Source organism: Heptranchias perlo, chromosome 25 (genome assembly GCF_035084215.1).
Source record: "Heptranchias perlo isolate sHepPer1 chromosome 25, sHepPer1.hap1, whole genome shotgun sequence".
Classification (NCBI taxonomy): domain Eukaryota; kingdom Metazoa; phylum Chordata; class Chondrichthyes; order Hexanchiformes; family Hexanchidae; genus Heptranchias; species Heptranchias perlo.
In genome coordinates this window covers 24,815,049-24,834,616 of record NC_090349.1, presented here as the reverse complement: position 1 = coordinate 24,834,616, position 19,568 = coordinate 24,815,049, and the positions used below count along the sequence as shown (strand labels likewise).

Genomic DNA, 19,568 nt, shown 5'->3' with positions numbered 1-19,568 from the left:
TTGGCCCTATATTTGCTAATGTGGATTTTGTGGCCTTTACCAATATGGTGGGAGGCGCACTCATGGCTTAGGAAGCCGTTTAGCGTCCTAAAAACTAGGCCACAGTATCTAGTGTATTGAAAGTTTACTGTGCATTTTTGAGGGAGGCATATATTTGGTTTGTTTGAGGTTGAACCTTTTCTCGTGAATAAAAAAGAAAACAATAGTGGGGGTTGGAGTACTTCCACCTGAGAAATACTAGTAAAATTAATAAGAGATCTGCTCCCTTTCTCTGTATTCATCCTGTAAAAAGCAGTCACATGATGATCCATTTTTGGTTCTTTTTCTGAGAAAGTCACTGTTTCCAACTGGGCAATTTTAATGTATTCTGTTTGATTCCCAAGTTTGAACCTTGAATTGTGCTGGGTAAACCCATGTCCACCAGAGTGCTAATGTGGTAGAGCATTTGGCCTAAGCTTCCATAGCCTTGAGAGAGAGAAATTTAGCCAGGTTTCCTGCCTTTGATTGCTGTGTATAAAGCTCTGCAAATGTGGTTGCCAGGTATGATATAAGTTTGATTGTGCTGGTCCTACAAATGAATGGCCCACTGATCCCCCCCCCCCCCCCCCCACTAACTAAGGTCAAACATGAATAATGGTCATTTGGGCCAGGTACTTGATGCCTACTGTCAGCTGCGGACTACATCCCTGCATGAGGCAAGAGTAGGAAAAAATTTAGGATGGAAAAATGTATGTAATCTTATTTGTTGAAAGTAAAAATCTAATAAAATATTGAAGTAGCTGATGAGTATATCATTGAAGTTTGTGCAGCATGTTCTTTCATTCCTATGTTCTCACTTGTACTTTCGCATTGTGAATGAACAAAATATAGTTACCTGAGTGTATTCAGTGTGAAAATTTGGGATACTGCACAGTAGCTGCTAATCATAAGCTTGAGCTGTCAATCCTGCTTTAAAGAAGTTTTGAATTCTGATCTAACAAAAAACACAAACTGATTTTGTGTCTTTGTTAATAAGTATTGAACCTTTTTTCAGCTTGTGTACAAAGTCAGGCTTAATATAGCTTTGGAGAACTTTGCCTCAACTTCCCCAGGAGCTCACAATCTATCATCGTGGCAGAAGGCAGTTGATGAGGCAAAAGCGGACTTGCACAAAGTACAGGTATAAGTCAAAAGCTGCCAAGTAAAGCTGGATTACGTTCTGTGCTTTTTGTGATTGGCTGTCTTAAATTTTCATTTTTTTTCCCCCTTAGGATGATCAGTTTGTAGTGAAATACTGTATGGATGTTTCTTGGCCAACTTTTGAAACAACTTTGGAAATGTTAAATTATGCCAAAAAACGGGTGAGTTTTGTGTAATGGCTAATGTGTTTTGTTGGACTTCCTACATAAAGCAATATAGCTCTTAACTGGTAAACTACTTTTTTGTAGATTCTAAAGAAAGAAGATAAAAAGTCTCTTGGTTTGTCTGAGGATCAAGCTTTGTGGCTGGTAGAGGTACTTGTAATGAGACATTTTTTATTACAGTATTGGTCTAGGAAGATATTACGGATCACTCACAATTGATTTCATCCACTTACTCAAAAATTCTAGGTGTTGAGAGTGGAAGCAAGACTTACGACTTTTCATGAAGCATTTGGGCCTGGGAAGTTCAGGTTAGATTTTTTTTTGTTTGTTTTGTTACCTCTACTCTCGTCATCAGTGAAAATTTGGGTTTGTATAGCACCTTTTGAAATGTTTTTCTATATTAAAGACACTTTACAGAGGCAAAAATAAAGAAGAATGAACAGCAAGCCACGTAGGGAGAGTTAGGAAAAATGACCGAAACCTTGGTTAGGGAGAGAGTTCCAGTGAGGAGCGCTGAGGGGACTCAAATATATAGAAATACGTAGAAGTTACAACTCAGAAAGTTGGCCATTCAGTCTAACAAGTCTGTGTTGGTGTTTACCCTCTATGTGAACAAATAATTCCAATCATAACTGCCCATCCTGTTCCCATATTCCTTCAACCCCAGTACATATGGTGTATATAGAGTTTAGGAAGGCATTCGATAAGATGGGTGGAAAGAGACTTTTTTACCAAAAGTCAGGTATCTGGTATAAGAGGCAGTTTGGCAGATTAGAAACAAAGAATTACAGTTAATGAGCATTGATTGGAGAATGGTTAGACTCTGTGTACCCCAGGACTAGTGCTGGGTCTACTTTTATTTTTGAAATATATAAATAATTTGCACTTGCACACAGGTAGTACGATATCAAAACCTGCTCATGACACAAAAGTAGGCAGCTTGGCATGCATCGAGGTGGACTGTAAAATACTTCAGGAAGGCAGCGACAAGTTCGGGGAATGGATAGATAAGTGACTGATGCAATTTAATGTGGAGATGTGTAAAGTAATATATTTTGTGAGGGGGAATGGGTATGTGCACTCAATGGAAGGACATTAAAGGGCATGGATGAAGAGAGACTTGGAGGTTTGACTACATAAATCTTTGAACGCATGATTGCAGTTAAATAAGACCATAAAAAGTCAACAGCATTTTGGTTGTTGCTACCAGGGTTGAGCAATAATGATAAAAAATTTGAGATATTATGACTATTTCCCCTAGAGCAGAGAAAGTTGATTCGGTTTAATAGAGGTTTCTAAAATTATGAAAGGTTTTGATGCAGTGAGTAGGGAAAGGTTATTTCCTCTGGCTGGGGAGTCAGTAATGAGGGGGGGGTCATCAATTTAAAATGGGCACTGAGAGTGAGGAGAATTTTTTTTTTACGCTGAGTTGTTGGAGAATGGAATGCTTTATCATAGGGAGTCATTGAGGCAGACAGCATGGTATCTTTTATCGGAAAAAATGATAAATATTTGAAGAAGAGAAAGGTACAGGGCGTGGGATTCTTTTTGGATTGCTCTAGCAGAGAGACAGTGTAGACAAGATGGGCTAAATGGCTTTCTGTGCTGTAAACTTTCATGATTCTATGGAATAGCAATTTAAGTATGGGAGCTCTGGCTGATTTTTCTCCTCTCCTCCAGCCCAGCAATGATGAAGCAAGTTCTGAGATCAGCTCACTCCAGATAGACCAGAAATTAAACCTCGGACCTTTCTGGCTTATATAGCTCTGTCAATCCCACTGAACTATCGGGGGCCTGAACTTGAGTTGTACTGAGGCTGAATTTTTAGTTTATAAGACTTGGTGGAATCCCTGCTTTAGAGTTCATAGGTGCCAGCAGAGTAACTAATATTTGATTCTTTCTTTCACAGTGGTATTGTTTGGATCAAGTTCGTAAACAGTGAGGACCTTTTTAATGATGTCCTCTTGCAGCTCCAGGAGGGAAATCAGGAATGTGCAGAGTACATTTGGTTAAGACACCAGGTGATATTAACCAAATGTTTTGTTGGTCTTCCATATTGTGAAGTGCTCTCCATCTTTTTATATTAGTATAGTGAATGATCTTATTGAATTGATAACTTACAGCTTGATATGCGCCTCATAACATTTAAATCGAATATGCAACCACATGGCTGTCCCTCCTCCTCCTCCTGCATGGTGGTTTGAAATTTGCTAATTGTACAGTAGCAGCATCTGCACCTCCTGGGGGACTAGACAGCAGGACAGCACCAAACCTGCCTCTCAACTGCTGACTGGGGTATGGTGGTGTAGTTGTTAAGTTACTGGACTAGTAATCCAGAGAGTGTGAGTTCAAATCCCAGTTTGATATTCAGTTCAAAAAAATTTGGTACTAAAAAGTTGGTATCGGTAAAAGTGACCACGAAGCTGTCGGATTGTTGTAAAAACCCAACTGGTTCAACACTGTCCTTTAGGGCAGAGCTTCGTAGTCTTGAGCTAACCGAGAAGGTAATGAGTATAAAAGTTTGGATTACAGTGTCCTGAGGATGAAACAAGATTGAAAGAATTTTTTGAAACCTTCAGTGAAATCTATCAACCTGCCCTGTAACAATGATTTCCCCAAAATACTGAAATCTCTGACTAGCCACAGTGTGGCCACGGTGACACCTTTTTAGCCTCATACACTAATTTTAGTTAAAAAAACAACTTAGGCACAATTTGGGTAAATTTACTTAGTAGATATCTGCTATCATTCAGTGCAAAACTTTGCAGTTTTTCTCTTTCACCAAAGTTTGGAATTCTGGCATGAATTTGTCAGACACTGCACATCTTATTGCAACCTCTAGGTTTTTGTCCAACAGTTGAGAGTGGTACTTTGCCTTCATCAGAGTGATTGCTGAGAATGTTGACTTGTGTAACAAGATGGTTCAGATCTGCCCCTGCTCTCCAACCAGGATGCTGTTGGAGCTGCTCCTTATTGCCTGGGCTTTCTTTCTGCTGGCCTGGAGCGGTTATTCCGATTGGTGGAGATGACCACAATGACTGCTCTGCTTTCCATACAATATTGTTGGCATTTCCATGTAGCCTGGTGTTTCCACCTGTGTTGCACATCTTTTTATTAGATAACCAATAAGCAGTAACCAAGCAAGTATAGCACACACAACGATCAGGACTTTAATCCCTGTAATTGCAGTTATAAGTCAGGCAGAATTCTTTTTTTTTAAAATTGTGGTGTGTTTTAGTAGTACTAAGTTGAGTTTTTGTTGAGTTTTGGGGTTGTTTAATGAACAGTAAGAGTTTTGTTCTGAAGACCGTTTTTCCAATTTCAGGTGGAGTTTGAAAGCAAATTTGATTTGAAAAGGCTACAGAATTTGCTGGATTCTCTCTCTGCAAGCACCCCTTCACAGGAACTCTGTCTCTGGTTCAGAAATGTCATCATCCCTTTTGTTTTAAGGATTGTACCTGAGGGCAAGGTAATGGTGTCTGGTAGCTGGTTGTAGTAAATAAATGTTTTTTTTTAACTTTGCACACTGTGTAATGGTTTTGTTTGCTTCAACTTTTATAGAAAATTCTGGCAAGATGGTTGGAGCACAGAGCTCGTAGTCTTGAGCTAACTGAGAAGGTAATGAGTATAAAAGTTTGGATTACAGTGTCCTGAGAATGAAACAAGATTGAAAGAATTTTTTGAAACCTTCAGTGAAATCTATCAACCTGCACTGTAACAATGATTTCCCCAAAATACTGAGTTTAAAAGCTACAAAATAATTTTTCGAAGCTGCTGAAAGTTAACTGTTACAAAAGCAAAATACTGCAGATGCTGGAAATCTGAAATAAAAAATAAAATGTTATGAAAGTTAACTGTTACATGTTTTCATCCGAAAACAGTGTGTCAGATTCCACGTGATAACACCCAGCTCTATCTTACCACTACCCCTCCCGACCCCTCCACTGCCTCTGATTTGTCACGCTGCTTGTCCGACACCTAGTATTGGATGAGACGAAATTTCCTTGCATTAAATATTGGGAAGACCGAAGCCATTGCTTTCGGTCCCCATTGCGACGAACTCCAGTCCCTAGCCATGACGCCATCCTCCTCCCTGGCCACTGTCTGAAGCTGAACCAGACTGCAACCTCGGCGTCCTATTTGACCCTGGGCTGAGTTTCCAACCGCATACACTCTTCATCACGAGACTGCCTACTTCCACCTCCAAAACCTCGCCCATCTCCGCCCCTGCCTCAACAGATCTGCTGCTGAAACACTCGTCCATGCCTTTGTTACCACCAGACTCGACTATTCCAATGCCTTCCTGGCTGGCCTCCCACCTACAACCCTCCATAAACTTGAGCTCATCCAAAACTCTGCCTGTATCCTAACTTGCATCAAGTCCCATTCACCCATCACCTCTGTGCTCACTGACCTCCATTGGCTCCCAGTCCATGGCCTTGCCGCTCCCTATCTCTGTAACCGCCTACAACCCTCCAAGATCTCTACCCTCTTGCTCATCCCCGATTTCTTTCACTGCACCATTGGCAGCCGTGCCTTCAGCTGCATGGGCCCTAAGCTCTGGAGTTCACTCCCTAAACCTCACCGCCTCTCTATCTCTCCTCCTTTTAAATCGCTCCTTAAAACCTATCTCTTTGACCAAGCTTTTGGTCACCTGTTCTACAGCCCGCCGAGATCTCTGCAGTCCTCCAATTCTGGCCTCTTGTGCATCACTGATTTTCTTCACTCAACTGTTGGCGGCCATGCCTTCAGCTGCCTAGGCTCTAAGCTCTGGAATTCCCTCCTTAAACCTCTCCACCTCTCTACCACTTTCTCCTCCTTCTAAGATGCTTCTTAAAACCTACCTCTTTGACCAAGCTTTTGGTTACCTATCCTAACATCTCCTTATGTGGCTCAATGTCACATTTTGTTTGATAATCGCACCTGTGAAATGCCTTGGGGTGTTGTACTATGTTAAAGGAGCCATATAAATGCAAATTGTTTTGTAGGAATTATTTGTCTGTTTACTAAATTTAAATCCAGAATTTGAAGGTGTGTACAAAATCTAGAGTGATTTGAATTTGGTTTTATAAGCCCCTACATCTTAAATAACAATATTTTTTCATTTTAAAGCAAAATTAAGAGCTGTTGTTGCAAATATTGAAGTTATTATTTATAACTATTGTTATCAACTTTTATTTTTACATTTACAGGCAAACTGGCCAGAAAATGGATTGCAGATGGCAGAAATGTACTTTGTAGCGAAGAAACCAAATGAACTTGGGCTTATTACTGCCGGGCTTTGGATTCCATTAGTATGATTGACTCATTTCTGAAATTGTGTTTTCTTCAATTTAACTGAACTTTCCAAGTTCAATTTGATGTAAAATGTTCTGTTTCATACTAGAATAGTAACAAATATATATTACATCACATGGTACGTTGTAAGTGAAACAGCCCAAGGTGCTGTAGAGTAGAAAAACTAATATCGAATATAAATGGGGAAGTCAGGAGAGGTAACCAAAGGCATGTTTGAATAAATAGGTTTTGAGAAGGCATTTGAAGGCAGGAGAAAGGAAGCAAGGTGAAGAGGTATAGGAAAGATGTTACAGAGTACAAATGAGACAGCTGATAGCTCTGGCACCAATAGTGAAATGTAAGGAATGTCAGAGTTGGAGGAACGAAAGGCTCAAGATCGGACAAAAGGCTGGAAGAGGTCAAAGAGTTAGGGTAGGGTGGGGTAAGGATGTGAAGACATTTGTAGATGAGGATGAAATTGATGCGTTTGGGGAATAGAGAGCTAATGTAGAGACCAGGAGTGTGTTAATTGTATCTGTGATTTATATCAATTAGTGTTAATTGTATTCAGGTGTTTTTTATTCGTTCATGGGATGTGGGCGTTGCTGGCAAGGCCAGTATTTATTGCCCATCCCTAATTGCCCTCGAGAAGGTGGTGGTGAGCCGCCTTCTTGAACCGCTGCAGTCCATGTGGTGAAGGTTCTCCCACAGTGCTGTTATGTAGGGAGGTGGTGGAGGGAGTGAATGTTTAGGGTGATGGATGGGGCGCCAATCAAGCGGGCTGCTTTGTCCTGGATGGTGTCGAGCTTCTTGAGTGTTGTTAGAGCTGCACTCATCCAGGCAAGTGGAGAGTATTCCATCACACTCCTGACCTGTGCCTTGTAGATGGTGGAAAGGCTTTGGGGGGTCAGGAGGTGAGTCACTCGCCGCAGAATACCCAACCTCTGACCTGCTCTTGTAGCCACAGTATTTATATGGCTGGTCCAGTTAAGTTTCTGGTCAATGGTGACCCCAGGATGTTGATGGTGGAGGATTCGGCGATGATAATGCCGTTGAATGTCAAGGGGAGGTGGTCATTGCCTGGCACTTGTCTGGCACGAATGTTACTTGCCACTTATCAGCCCAAGCCTGGATGTTGTCCAGGGGTTGCGAGTGGAACTGAACACTGTGCAATCATCAGCGAACATCCCTATTTCTGACCTTATGATGGAGGGAAGGTCATTGACGAAGCAGCTTAAGATGGTTGGGCCTAGGACACTGCCCTGTGGAACTCCTGCAGCAATGTCCTAAGGCTGAGATGATTGGCCTCCAACAACCACTACCATCTTCCCTTGTGCTAGGTATGACTCCAGCCACTGTTGTGTATCAATTGGGACTCTTGTATCCATATATAAGAGAGCTTATCTAGGGTGTGGTGTGTGTAATGTGGAGCTCTGTGAATAAAGGCTTGGAAGCAACTAAAGACCAGGCTCTAGTATTCTATCCTTCACCACTGGGCTATCCAACTTATAACAGAGTGGATTATGGGCATGCAGGTCTTTCAATGCATTCAATACGTGAGTGAAGTTTGTGGAGGGTGGCACTTAAATTCGAGTCGGCAGGTGAAAGGGGTTTCAGTTGTGGGATTGAGGCAGGCAATGTTGTGGAGGTGAGAGTAAACGAAAATGGTGGCTTGGATATTAGGTTTGAAGCTGAACAACGGAACAAACAGGACACCAAGATTGTGCACAGTCTGGGAAGGAAATAGAATCAGTGGCAAAAGTGTGGATTATTTGGTAAGGTCAGAATCCAATGGCTCAATTGGAGCAAATGCTAGCTTATCCATGACTTTGGACAGGGAGTCTGACGTCAGGGAGACAATAGTTGAGGGATCTGGTGGAGAGTATAGCTGGGCTTGGGATGGTACCTTGGTGAGCATGTGGGGTCGTTTAGAGAAGTCATTGCTGGAGATGCACTGGCTGCGTTGGGACAGATAGGAGTGGAACCATGCAGGAGGATGGCAGGTTTGTGTTTAACACTGTGGAGAGGTCAAAGGGGAATAATATGCAATCACAGCCAAAGAAAATGGTGACTTTGAACAGGGTGGTATCAGTGTTGTGGGCAGAGCAGTCTAGATTCAGAGTTGTGGGAAAAGTCTGCATGAAATTTGGACAACACAGTTGAGGATCTTGGAGAGGATGGTGATAACTGGAGAAGACAGAGCTGAGGGCTGATTTTTTTTGGAGGAGCGGACAGTAATTGCAGTTTTCAAAGGGAAAGAGGGAACTATTTACGAAGTCATTTGGCCATGCCCTCTTTCTCCTTCCTCTTTACCAGCACCATACTTTCTTTGATTGCTTCTCTCGTTTTTCACTATTCCTCAGCCTACCTTCTCTGGCCACCTCAGGCTCTAGTTCCTCCTCAGTGAGCCCAAGGCTGTCTCCATATCTTCCACCATGTCCAATGCTGCTGGTTTTCCTAGAGCAGCAACTCCAATTGTCTCAACCTCTGCTCCGGCTGACCAGCTTGCTTCTCAAGGTTGGACTTTCTAAACTTCTCCCTATCTTGCTTATCCTTCCCACTGCTGCCCTGGCCCCTGCCTCTCCCAACCCTCTCCTCTCTAACCACACCCACTCTATTGTCATCTGGAATATTCACAAACAAAGCCTTTGCCATTCACACCTCATCATGGATGAATCTAATGACATACTGGCATTGACTGAAATATGCCTCCTACGTGGTACTTCTTTCCTCCTCACTGAAGCCTACTCACCTAACTATACCTCCCACTGCTTGCTCGCTCAAATATTCTCCCTATCGTGCTTAACTCTTGCACTACTGCCTCCTCCCCCTGACTCTGGCAACTGAACAAGTATCAGCAGTCCACTCCATGTTGTCCTCTAAAATGCTTGAGCTCTTGAAAACTTTGTGTTGAAGTTTAGTGTAGTGGAGGTACCTAGCTCAGCTTGGATGCAAGCACAGAGCTTTGATTTCTGGGCGTTTAGTTTTTAATACTATGAGAGAGCGGGAGACAGCATTGCTTTTCTCTCCTCGCATTAAAATGACTGCATGCTAAGTGTAAAAGTTTCTCGAAAGAGACCCAATTGACTCCCTGTGCAATTGCAAAGCATAGCTTTAAAGTTATACTACTGGTGTCGAATGCTGAAGGTGTCTCACCTCGCAGCTTCAGTGTGCTTCTAGCTCCTGCACTATACTACTGTCGCTTTTGCAAATTTTTGCACCTGTAGCTATTCAGCAACAATGTAAAATGGTATTCAAGACTGAGATGAGGAGGAATTTCTTCACACAGAGGGTTGTGAATCTTTGGAATTCTCTACCCCAGATGACTGTGGCTGTTGAGTCGTTGAGTATATTCGAGGCTGAGATAGTTTTTTGGACTCTAGGGGCACCAAGGGATATGGGGATTGGGCAGGAAAGTGGAGTTGAGGTGGAAGATCAGCCTTGATCTGATTGTTAGGCGGAGCAGCCTTCAGGGATCGTATGGCCTACTCCTGCTCCGATTTCTTATGTTCTAATGTTGTAGTTTGGGCACAAGAGAAAGCTTCTGAAATAAGCATTGTATTTTTCTGCAGTTTTAGGTTCAAGTTTTAGTTTTTTTTAAACTTTTTTTATGTTTGTGTTATGATGGGTTTGAAGTTCTGTGTTAGCTGTCAGAGTTCCTTTTTTGTGGCTTTGGGTGCCTTCCTCCTTGATGCTGTTAGTGACAACTTGTGTTGTAGATTTAAGGATAAATGTGACTGGTCTGAATTACCCCCCCCCCGCCACAAGGAGCCCCTGGTACCTATATAGAGAAATGAGCAGCGTTGACTTCTTAGAGGATGATTTAAATGATTTGCCACTAACCCATCAAGTGCATCCCATACTGGGAAATCACCAGGCTCAAAAGCAAAATACTGCGGATGCTGGAAATGTGAAATAAGAACAGAAAATGCTGGAAATACTCAGCAAGTCAGGCAGCATTTGTGGAGAAAGAGACAGAGCTAACGTTTCAGGTCGATGACCTTTTGTCAGAACTGGAAAAATTTAGAGTTGGCAGTTTTTGAGCAAGTACAGAGCTGAAGGAGGGGAGGAAAGAACAAAAGGGAAGGTCTCTGAGTAGGGTGGAGGGTAAGAGTGATTAAATGACAAAAGGGATGATGGTGCAAGGCAAGGAAAGTGATAATCGAACAAGTAGAGAAACAAAAGTTGGGTCTAGAGGAGCTGTAAATGGCAACATCAGAACCATTACCAGCACCTGCTGCCCAAAGAAATGGGAGCAGTGGTTATGATCGGAAGTTATTGAAATCAATATTGAGTCCAGAAGGTTGTAAAGTGCCTAATCGAAAGATGAGGTGCTGTTCCTCGAGCTTCCGTTGGGCTTCATTAGAACAGTGCAAGGGGCCGAGGTCAGAGTGGGAGTGGGACAGGGAATTGAAATGGCAAGCGACCGGCAGGTCAGGGTCACGCTTACGGACTGAGTGAAGGTGTTCAGCAAAGCGATCACCCAATCTGCGTTTGGTCTCCCCAGTGCAGAGGAGATCGCATTGTGAGCAGCGAATACAGTATACTAAATTGAAAGAAGTACAAGTAAATTGCTGTTTCACCTGCAAGGAGTGTTTCCTTCCCTGGACGGTGGGAAGGGAGGGAGGTGAAAGGGCAGGTGTTGCATCTTCTGCGTTCGCATGGGAAGGTGCCGTGGGGAGGAGAGCAGGTGTTGGGGGTGATGGAAGAGTGGCCTGGGGTGTCGCGGAGGGAGCGGCCCCTTCGGAATGCTGAAAGGGGAGGGGAAGATGTGTTTGTTGGTGGGATCGCCCTGGAGGTACAGGCTATTGTAATCCAGTGCCCCAGCACCTGTTTGTTTTGAATTCAGAACTTCTGCAAGATCCCCTTTTTGAAAGCAGATGGATTATGCTCTTACATACCATAATTAAAAGACAGGTACATTTTTTGTTTTTAACATTGGTTAGGTGAACTATTCAGAGAAGGTGGGGTATATATTTTTTTTAAAAACTACTGTATTTGGTGAATAATGTTTCTCCTTTTGCTACCTGCCCCCTTTCAAAAAAAGTTCAATACTAGTGTTACAAATTAAAGGTCCAAGATTATCTCTTGTGGGAAGGTGGAAAGTTTCCATTGGTACCTTTTTGTCCTTTAAAGTAAAACTGGAACTTTGAAAGAGGTCTTTAAATCTAGTGTAACAACTTTAGTATGTAAAAATAAAATGGAGAAAGTAGACCATGGAATGGTTATAAAGATCTGTTGGTTTTAGATAGTTCTGGTTTAGAATGGAAAACTGATTTCTATAGACATCTAAAGAATGTACAGTAATGAGAACATAAAGGCATTTTTCATTACTTCCATAAACTGGCTTGAAGAGGCACTGAACAATCTCCTCCAGTTCCTTACTGGGTAATTACATCACCTGCTGTGCTGCCATAAGGACCAGAGGTAGGTCCCAGGTTCGATTACTAGCTCTGTGTAGTTAGCTGATCTCAGGAGGCAGCAGTAGGTGTGCTATAATTGGCTTCTATTAATTATGAACCACAGGCCTGGGGCCAAAAGACACTCATAGAACTCTATCCCAATGTGCATCGGCACCTTCAGGAGAGGGAGAATTTGTGTGGGGAGGAGCAGGGCAAGGGCTCTAAACTTGAAAAAGGTAACCATGTTAGATTTTTGTGGTGGTAAAGAATTGTTTTAAATTGTTGATACAGCTGTTCTGTTTCATTTGTCCTGAATTTAGAAAAAAAACATTGACTGTGAAGAGGTGTGCCAGTTAAAGACATTGGTTAATAATCTGCAGGAGCTGGTTGACCTCCATAGAAAGTACAACTGCAGACTGGCACTCTCAGAGTTTGAAAAAGTAGGTGGTATTTTACATGAAAGATAGATTAGGAAAAATGGATTCTGTTAATTTGATATATCCAGAATTGATGCATTAGAATAATTGTTTTTAAAAAAAACCCATAGTGGCCCTATGTCTTCTCCTTTTTATACTGCTGCCTTTGTTGTAAAGTAACTGCTGACGTCTTTAACATACAGATCAATAGTGTACATGGGTGTACCTTATAGTAATTGAAGGCTCAGATCCACTGTATGTTTGTTAGCAGTTGATCGATCATCTGACACTGAATTTGAAGCAAACAACTCTTCTTGTGCATAATTCTATTAAATCTTAAACTGTAATTTAATTACATGATGGAACCATTAACATGAGTCATTGACTACCTTAGTCAACAAAACTTCAAAGATTTTTAATTGCACATTCTTAAGAAATTGCATTTTTAAATCTGAACTTAGATAATGTAATTAGTGTATGACATGGTAACGTAACTGGAGAATTTGTAAAGAGCTAATAGTTTGTTTATTTATTAGGAAACTACAGCGACAATTGTATTTCGGATGTTGGATAGAGTTCTGGCTCCAGAGCTTATTCCGTCAACTCTTGAAAAGGTTATACAGCCTTATATAACTAAGCATGACTTACAGAAGGAAGAGCTGCTGTTGCATTACATAAAGGTGAATGCTATTCTACTGTACCTGTAATGTCCATGAGAAAAGTCTGTTATGAATGCAATAGTTGAATGGTATGATGTGTTGTAAACTGTTTGACTGCAGAAACTTGTTTAAATGATTAAGGGTGTTGCTAATCAAAATATTAGATAACATACAAAGATAGGCATAGTAAATTATTTTTTATTTTTAAAAAAACCTGTACTTCAATTCTTACGTAATTGTATTTCATCTGCACTTATATAATACCAAAGGGAAGGTAAAATATGCAATTGGGAAAAATTGAAGTGACACTTTGAGTTTCACGAGGAACAGTGATTTTTTTTTATATACACCTTATCCCTAAGACTGTCTCCTTGTTTCCTTTTCACAAGATAATTACAGATAAGGAAGGCCATTCAGCACCTCTTGGCTCATTCATCCAGAGAGACCCTACAGCCCCCACTTTGCAGCATCCAGTTGTTTCATAAATAATTCCAGGGTTTTTGCTACTACCACTCAATGGAAGTCCATTCCACATACTGATCACTGTGTGAGAAAGAACTTCCTGATAGCAGTCCAAAATTGCCTTCATACTATTTTGAATCCGTGTCCTCTTGTCGTACTCTTGCAATTGAGCTTGAAATAATTTTCTGGAATTATCTTTTCTATACCACTTACTATCTTGTATACCTTTTTACAATTCACCTCTCAATTGCCTCCTTTCAAGGTTGAAAAGCCTAAGTTTTTCTGGGGCCTCAACTATTCACCATATTTATTAATGACTTAGAAAACGTAATAGAGATCCATATATCCGAGTTTGCCGATGAAACAAAGAGAGGTGGCATCGTAAGTAGTGTAGATGGGAGGATAGGATTACAAAGAGACATTGATAGATCAGGTGAGTGAGCAAAACTGTGGCAGATGGATTTCAACACAGGTAAGTGAGGTCATCCATTTTGGACCAAAAAAGGATAGATGTGAGTTTTTTCAATGGTGAAAAACTGGGAACAGTGGAGCTCCAAAGAGATTTAGGGGTCCATGTACACAGGTCACCAAAATGTAGTGGTCAGGTACAAAAATAATCAAAAAGGGCTAACTGAATGTTGGCCCTTAGAATGTTAGCCATTAGAAAGGATATACTGGCCTTGGAAGGAGTGCAATTCAGATTCACCAGAATGTTGCTAGGACTCCAAGGGTTAAATTATGAGGAGATTACATAAACTAGGCTTGTACGCCCTGGAATACAGAAGATTAAGGGGTGATTTGATTGAGGGTTTTAGGATTTTGAAAGGAATTGATAGGGTAATTAGAGAGAAACTTTTTCTGCTGGTGGGAGAGTCTATGACAAGGGGACATAACCTTAAAATCAGAGACAGGCCATTTAGGAGAGAAGTTAGGAAACACTTCTTCAAATAGAGGGTGGTAGAAATGTGGAACTCTCCCACAAAAAGCAGTAGGTGCTAGCTTAATTAATAATTTTAAATCTGAGATCGATAGATTTTTGCTAGCCAAGGGTACTAAGAGATATGGAGCCAAGGCGGGTAAATGGAGTTAGGATACAGATCAGCCATGATCTCATTGAATGGTGGATCATGCTCAAGGGGCTGAATGACCTAGTGTTCCTCTGTTTCTGGGCTTTTCTTGTAATTCTGGCTTTGAACACTAGGAGGCTGTTCTCTGAACTACATTCTGCGCTTGAATATCTCTCGTGTCTCTGACCAGAGCTGGATATGGTGTGGCCTAGCTAGATCCCGATACAGTTTGATCCAGTTCTTTTTTCCTCTTATCAACATCAAATGATGTGAGCTCTCCCACTTAAGCATTTAATATATTTCCAGCAAGCTTCCTCTCTATTTTCACAGTGTAACTGTGTAAAAGCTTCATGCTAAGCCATGCTTTCAGGGGGGTGGCCAGGGTGTGAGTTTTTGAACAGAACAAAGAAAATCAGATTCCAGGAATTAGAAGCTTTATTAAGTTGAAGTTTGCTGATTCTTTTTCACTTTCTTATTTACTGTACTTTTTAGAGTAACTATGTATAATGTTTTTTCTAATAATGCTCAGTATTGTCAGCAAGTAAAACGTGAACATTTCACCTATTTTATGAATAACATCCTTTTGCAATAATCTCTCTAGTATAATGCTGAATATTCTCTCTAAATCTGTGCTAAGATGGCTCCGATGCCTGGTGTTTTCTACAGCAGGTGATGGTCACAGGGATTGTAGCTGAAAGATCTCTAATGGTGCATCATATTCCACAATTTTAACGATGGCACAAAGCCAAAAACGTTTTGCACCGGTGTAAAACTTGGGAGTGTAAGTCAGGTGTCAAGACCCAAAATGAAGCAAACTGTGATTACCACCTTCAGGGTGTCTGACTCCACTTAGGTCTGGTGTCACGTCGAGCTCTGATGCTGGATTCAAGCTGTTTTTGAAACTATAACTGCAGCATCAATGCAATGCAAAATCGACTCGCACCAACGCTACAGTTGTAGCATGAATGTGCCATTAAAGGGACAACTGTCTTTTTGGTTGTCCTAGTTGTATCTTCGTCCTGGAAAGTGGAATCTATCCTTTCTTTCAAAATGACTAAGATGTCTAAAGGTGTGTAATCCCATTACTGTTTTGTTTTGAATAGGATTTGCTAGAACGATGTAGTTCACGTTCGGCATCTCTCTTTGAAACTGCATGGGAGGCCAAAGCTATGGCTGTACTGGGGTGTATGACTGACATTGATGTAAGTATCATATACACTACCTTGTGATAAGTCAGTAATATTATTTTCATTGGTCAAAATTGATTGAACTCAGGCTGCTGGAGAGGAGGGAATAAGATGGTGAGCTAATGTGAAGCATTTATCCATAAAGAGGGGCCAATTAGAGTGTTTCAATTCTTGTCATCACTACCCCTTCTAGTGGCACTGGTAAAGCTGGGGAGTTTTGCCTCTGTTCTGTTGGTGGAATTATTGGGGGGGGGGAGGAGAATAAAGTTTAATACTTTTAACAACTAAAAATACTTAACAGCTCTTTTATCTTTTGTTACTCTTTGTGGTAACTTGGTGATATTCCTTCACAGTTGATTTTTGATGCAGTACTACAGATAATGTATGGAGCAGTAGTGCCTTGGAGTGATGCAGTAGAACAGCTTGTCAAACAGCACTTGGAAAAGAATCATCCCAAGTATGTATCTTTTGTGTTATGGCAAAATTGAAGTACTTGAGAGATTATAGGTTGCATTAGATATTTGATTTAAAATTTACTGAAGCATTTCGTAATCACTCCAATAAAATTTTGTTTGTGTGCATGGATATGCATGGTACATTTGATGAAGAAAATCTATACTGTATTTAGATTACAAATGAGCGCATTGTTTGCTTAAAATTTGTACTGGACAATATTCATTGCCTTCAATAAAGCTGTTAAATACTTCAGCTACATTTATATATTGATATTCTGATCCATATTCTTTATAGTTTTTTTTTATTCTCTGAATTTGGGCAGTGCTGGCAAGGCTGCCCATCCCTAGATGCCTTGAGAAGGTGGTGATGGGCCGCCTTGAACCATTTCAGTCCTTGTGATGGTGCTATCATGATGGTGTTAGGTAGAGAATTCCAGGATATTGACACAGTGACGATGAAGGAATGGCGATATATGTCCAAGTTGATATGGTGTGTGACTTTGAGGTGGTGATATGAGATTGCTGCTTTTGTCCTTTTTGGTGATAGAGGTCACTGGGCTGGGAAAAGCTGTCAGAGTAAGCTTGGTGAATTGCACCAGTGCATCCTGTAGATGGTATGTACTTGGAGCCACAATGTGTTGATGGAGGGCGTGGATATTGAGTTCAGTAGCAGGGGTGCTGATCAAGCGGCCTGCTTTGTCCTAGATGGAGTGGAGCTTCTTGAGTGTTGCGGTCACACCCTTCTAGATGAGTGATGAGTATTCCATCATACTCCTGACTTCAGTCTTGTTGACGGTGGAGAGGCATTAGGGGTTAGGAGGTGAGCTACTCATCAAAGTATCCAGCCTCTGCCATGCTCAGGCAGCCATGTTGTTTATATGGCTGGTCCAGTTAAGCTTCTGATCAATGGTGGCCCCCAGGATGTTGGTGACTTGGCAATGGTGGTGCTGTTGAAGGTCAGAGGGAAATGGTTGGGCCATTTGTTGGAGATGGTCATTGCATAGAATTTATATGGAGCGTATGTAACCTTCCATTTTTCAGCCTAAGTCTGGATATTAAGCAAGTCATGGTGTAGGCTGGGATGGGCTTTTTCCTTATTGGAGGAGTTGTGAATGGAGCTAAACACTAAATTTGTCAGTGAGCACCCTCACTCCTGAACTTGTGATAGAGGGAGGATCATTGATGAAGCAGCTGAAAATGATTGGGTTGAAGACACTGCTCTGAGGAAAGACATTTGAAATCTGGTAAATGCTATTGTCTTTTTTTAAATGGGCACTTTTTTTTGTCCATTATGTTTTAATATATCTATGCTTTAAAAATCTCTTAAAACTATATAGGGTTCATTGACATGACCTGTAACTTTGAGTTGATGTTACAAACTCCTGTGCTTATAGGGGGATAGAGCTGGTGGTGACTTTTTGACAACAGTAGGCTGCAGAGTTTCTGTTGGTGGATTCTGGACTGCAGAGCAGCGCTTCATGGGTAGAGAGTTTCCTAATCTATCTTTTAATATTTCCCCTAATGCATAGAGCCCAACAGAAAATCCAGGTGATGGGAGTCAGCATTAACTTGGACTCCCTTGTTGGCTGAAAATGCTTCCTTAAATGCAACCCTTCCATTCACACTGGAGAGACCTCTTTTCTAATCGAGAGGTCAGATTTGACCACTTCTCATAGTTTTCAATTGATAATGTCTTTTTTTTTCCTCTTCCGACCCCTCCCCAAATTTTCTTTCCAATTTTTACAACTCCGTGGACTCCCTTGCTGGGGTACAGTGTCGTGGATGGTGGTTGTCCTGCACGACTGATGGTGGATTATTTGATTGTGTAGGATGTCTGTTGAATCCAATCCATTCCTCACCCAGTTTCTAAACCTTTTTAGTAGGTGGAATCCTGGATAATTTACTCTTAAATAACGCAAGGCACTATGGCCATTTGTCGTGTCTCAGCACTGCCCTGGCTGAGAGTTTATTCAACACAGGGCCAAACATTCTTTGTATAGCTTAGAGACAGCCTTATCTGGATGTGGAACTGAAAGGGATATGCTGCTAACATTGACATTATTAGTGGTAAGTTAATTCTGGAAACCCTTTCCTTAGAAGGCATGTACTGGCAGGTGGAAAATGTTTAGGCTGTGAAGATTATGGAGAGATCTTGAAAACAATTTTGAAAAACTTTTGTAATACCTATTAAACCAGGGCTAATAATTGATTGCATTTCTCATCACTGATTTCCATGTCAACAAAGTTAGAAAGTCAGTTATAAGCATCAGTTGTGACCAAACACATCTAATTTGACATGGGAGCTCCTTTCAGACTTCACCCAAAGTGATTTAAGTTTCAAGATGTTCATTCCTGGGTTCAGTTGTGTGGAGGTTAAGCGCCCTAAGATGTGGCTAGAAATAAAATGGTTTCAATTTGGGAAACATGGAAACTGATAAATAACCCATGATATTATTATTAGGGTGAAGTTGTTGCAGGAAAGCTACAGGCTTATGGAGATGAAGAAATTGTTAAGAGGATATGGAATACGGACCTTTGACATGTTCAATGACCATGTGATAATGGTAGGATTGCAACTTTAGTACATTATTAATGACCGGAACATATCAGTGAACATATAGAAAGGACACAATTCTGAATAAATTTTAATTACAGAACTGTATCTGGATTCTGAGATGGAAAATAAAGTTTGGCTCATCACATTAATCATTCCATTGTACATTTTTCTTTTATGTAAAGCTGCTCATGTCAGTTTGATATTTGTTTATTGACTTAAGTTCTATTTACTTGCCATTGTGCATCTTTAGTCAGCAAGTATTGAACTATATCTAAACTCTTGTATGTTATGTTTTTTGGATTTATTTTTTCTATATAAACTTCTAAACATTGTGCTTTTGAGCATTTTGAATTTTCATGAAAAAAACAACCAACTGCTGCCTCACGCCGACACTTATTGTGTCCGTTTGGAGTCTATTTTTAAGTAAGCGGAATGTCACTTCCAACACGTCTTGTTTTTCATTAATGACCTGTTCTTTTAATCAGTGGTTGGTAAAGTTCATCTTGAAACAGGATCTGCCATCATCGTTGGATGATGCTTTGAAAGTGGTTCATGCCTACATGTTGACCCCAGTTGAAGTTTACTTGCTTCAGATAAAACATCTGATGTCTAACGACAAAGTAGGTATTCCTTCACATCTGTGTGTGTTGGTGGTGGGGGCGGGAGGGGGGGAAATGTGGATGGAATTCTGCTGGTCACAACTTTTTGCTAAATTCTAAATAGGCATATAAAGAACAAAAATG

The 19,568-nt window shown here is 41.0% G+C and overlaps 1 protein-coding gene across 1 annotated transcript in view; it reads left to right on the top strand.

Annotated features, from left to right (window-relative positions):
• kntc1 (kinetochore associated 1) overlaps positions 1–19,568 on the top strand; it is a 120,968-nt gene that overhangs the window by 28,253 nt on the left and 73,147 nt on the right. Inside the window, exons 17-30 of the mRNA XM_068005764.1 lie at positions 1,034–1,159; positions 1,251–1,340; positions 1,428–1,493; positions 1,590–1,651; positions 3,253–3,364; positions 4,669–4,812; positions 4,905–4,961; positions 6,536–6,637; positions 12,343–12,462; positions 12,975–13,118; positions 15,730–15,828; positions 16,167–16,270; positions 18,730–18,832; positions 19,311–19,445. Coding sequence (XP_067861865.1) covers positions 1,034–1,159; positions 1,251–1,340; positions 1,428–1,493; positions 1,590–1,651; positions 3,253–3,364; positions 4,669–4,812; positions 4,905–4,961; positions 6,536–6,637; positions 12,343–12,462; positions 12,975–13,118; positions 15,730–15,828; positions 16,167–16,270; positions 18,730–18,832; positions 19,311–19,445 — 1,464 coding nt within the window. The remainder of the gene's footprint in view (positions 1–1,033; positions 1,160–1,250; positions 1,341–1,427; positions 1,494–1,589; positions 1,652–3,252; positions 3,365–4,668; positions 4,813–4,904; positions 4,962–6,535; positions 6,638–12,342; positions 12,463–12,974; positions 13,119–15,729; positions 15,829–16,166; positions 16,271–18,729; positions 18,833–19,310; positions 19,446–19,568) is intronic.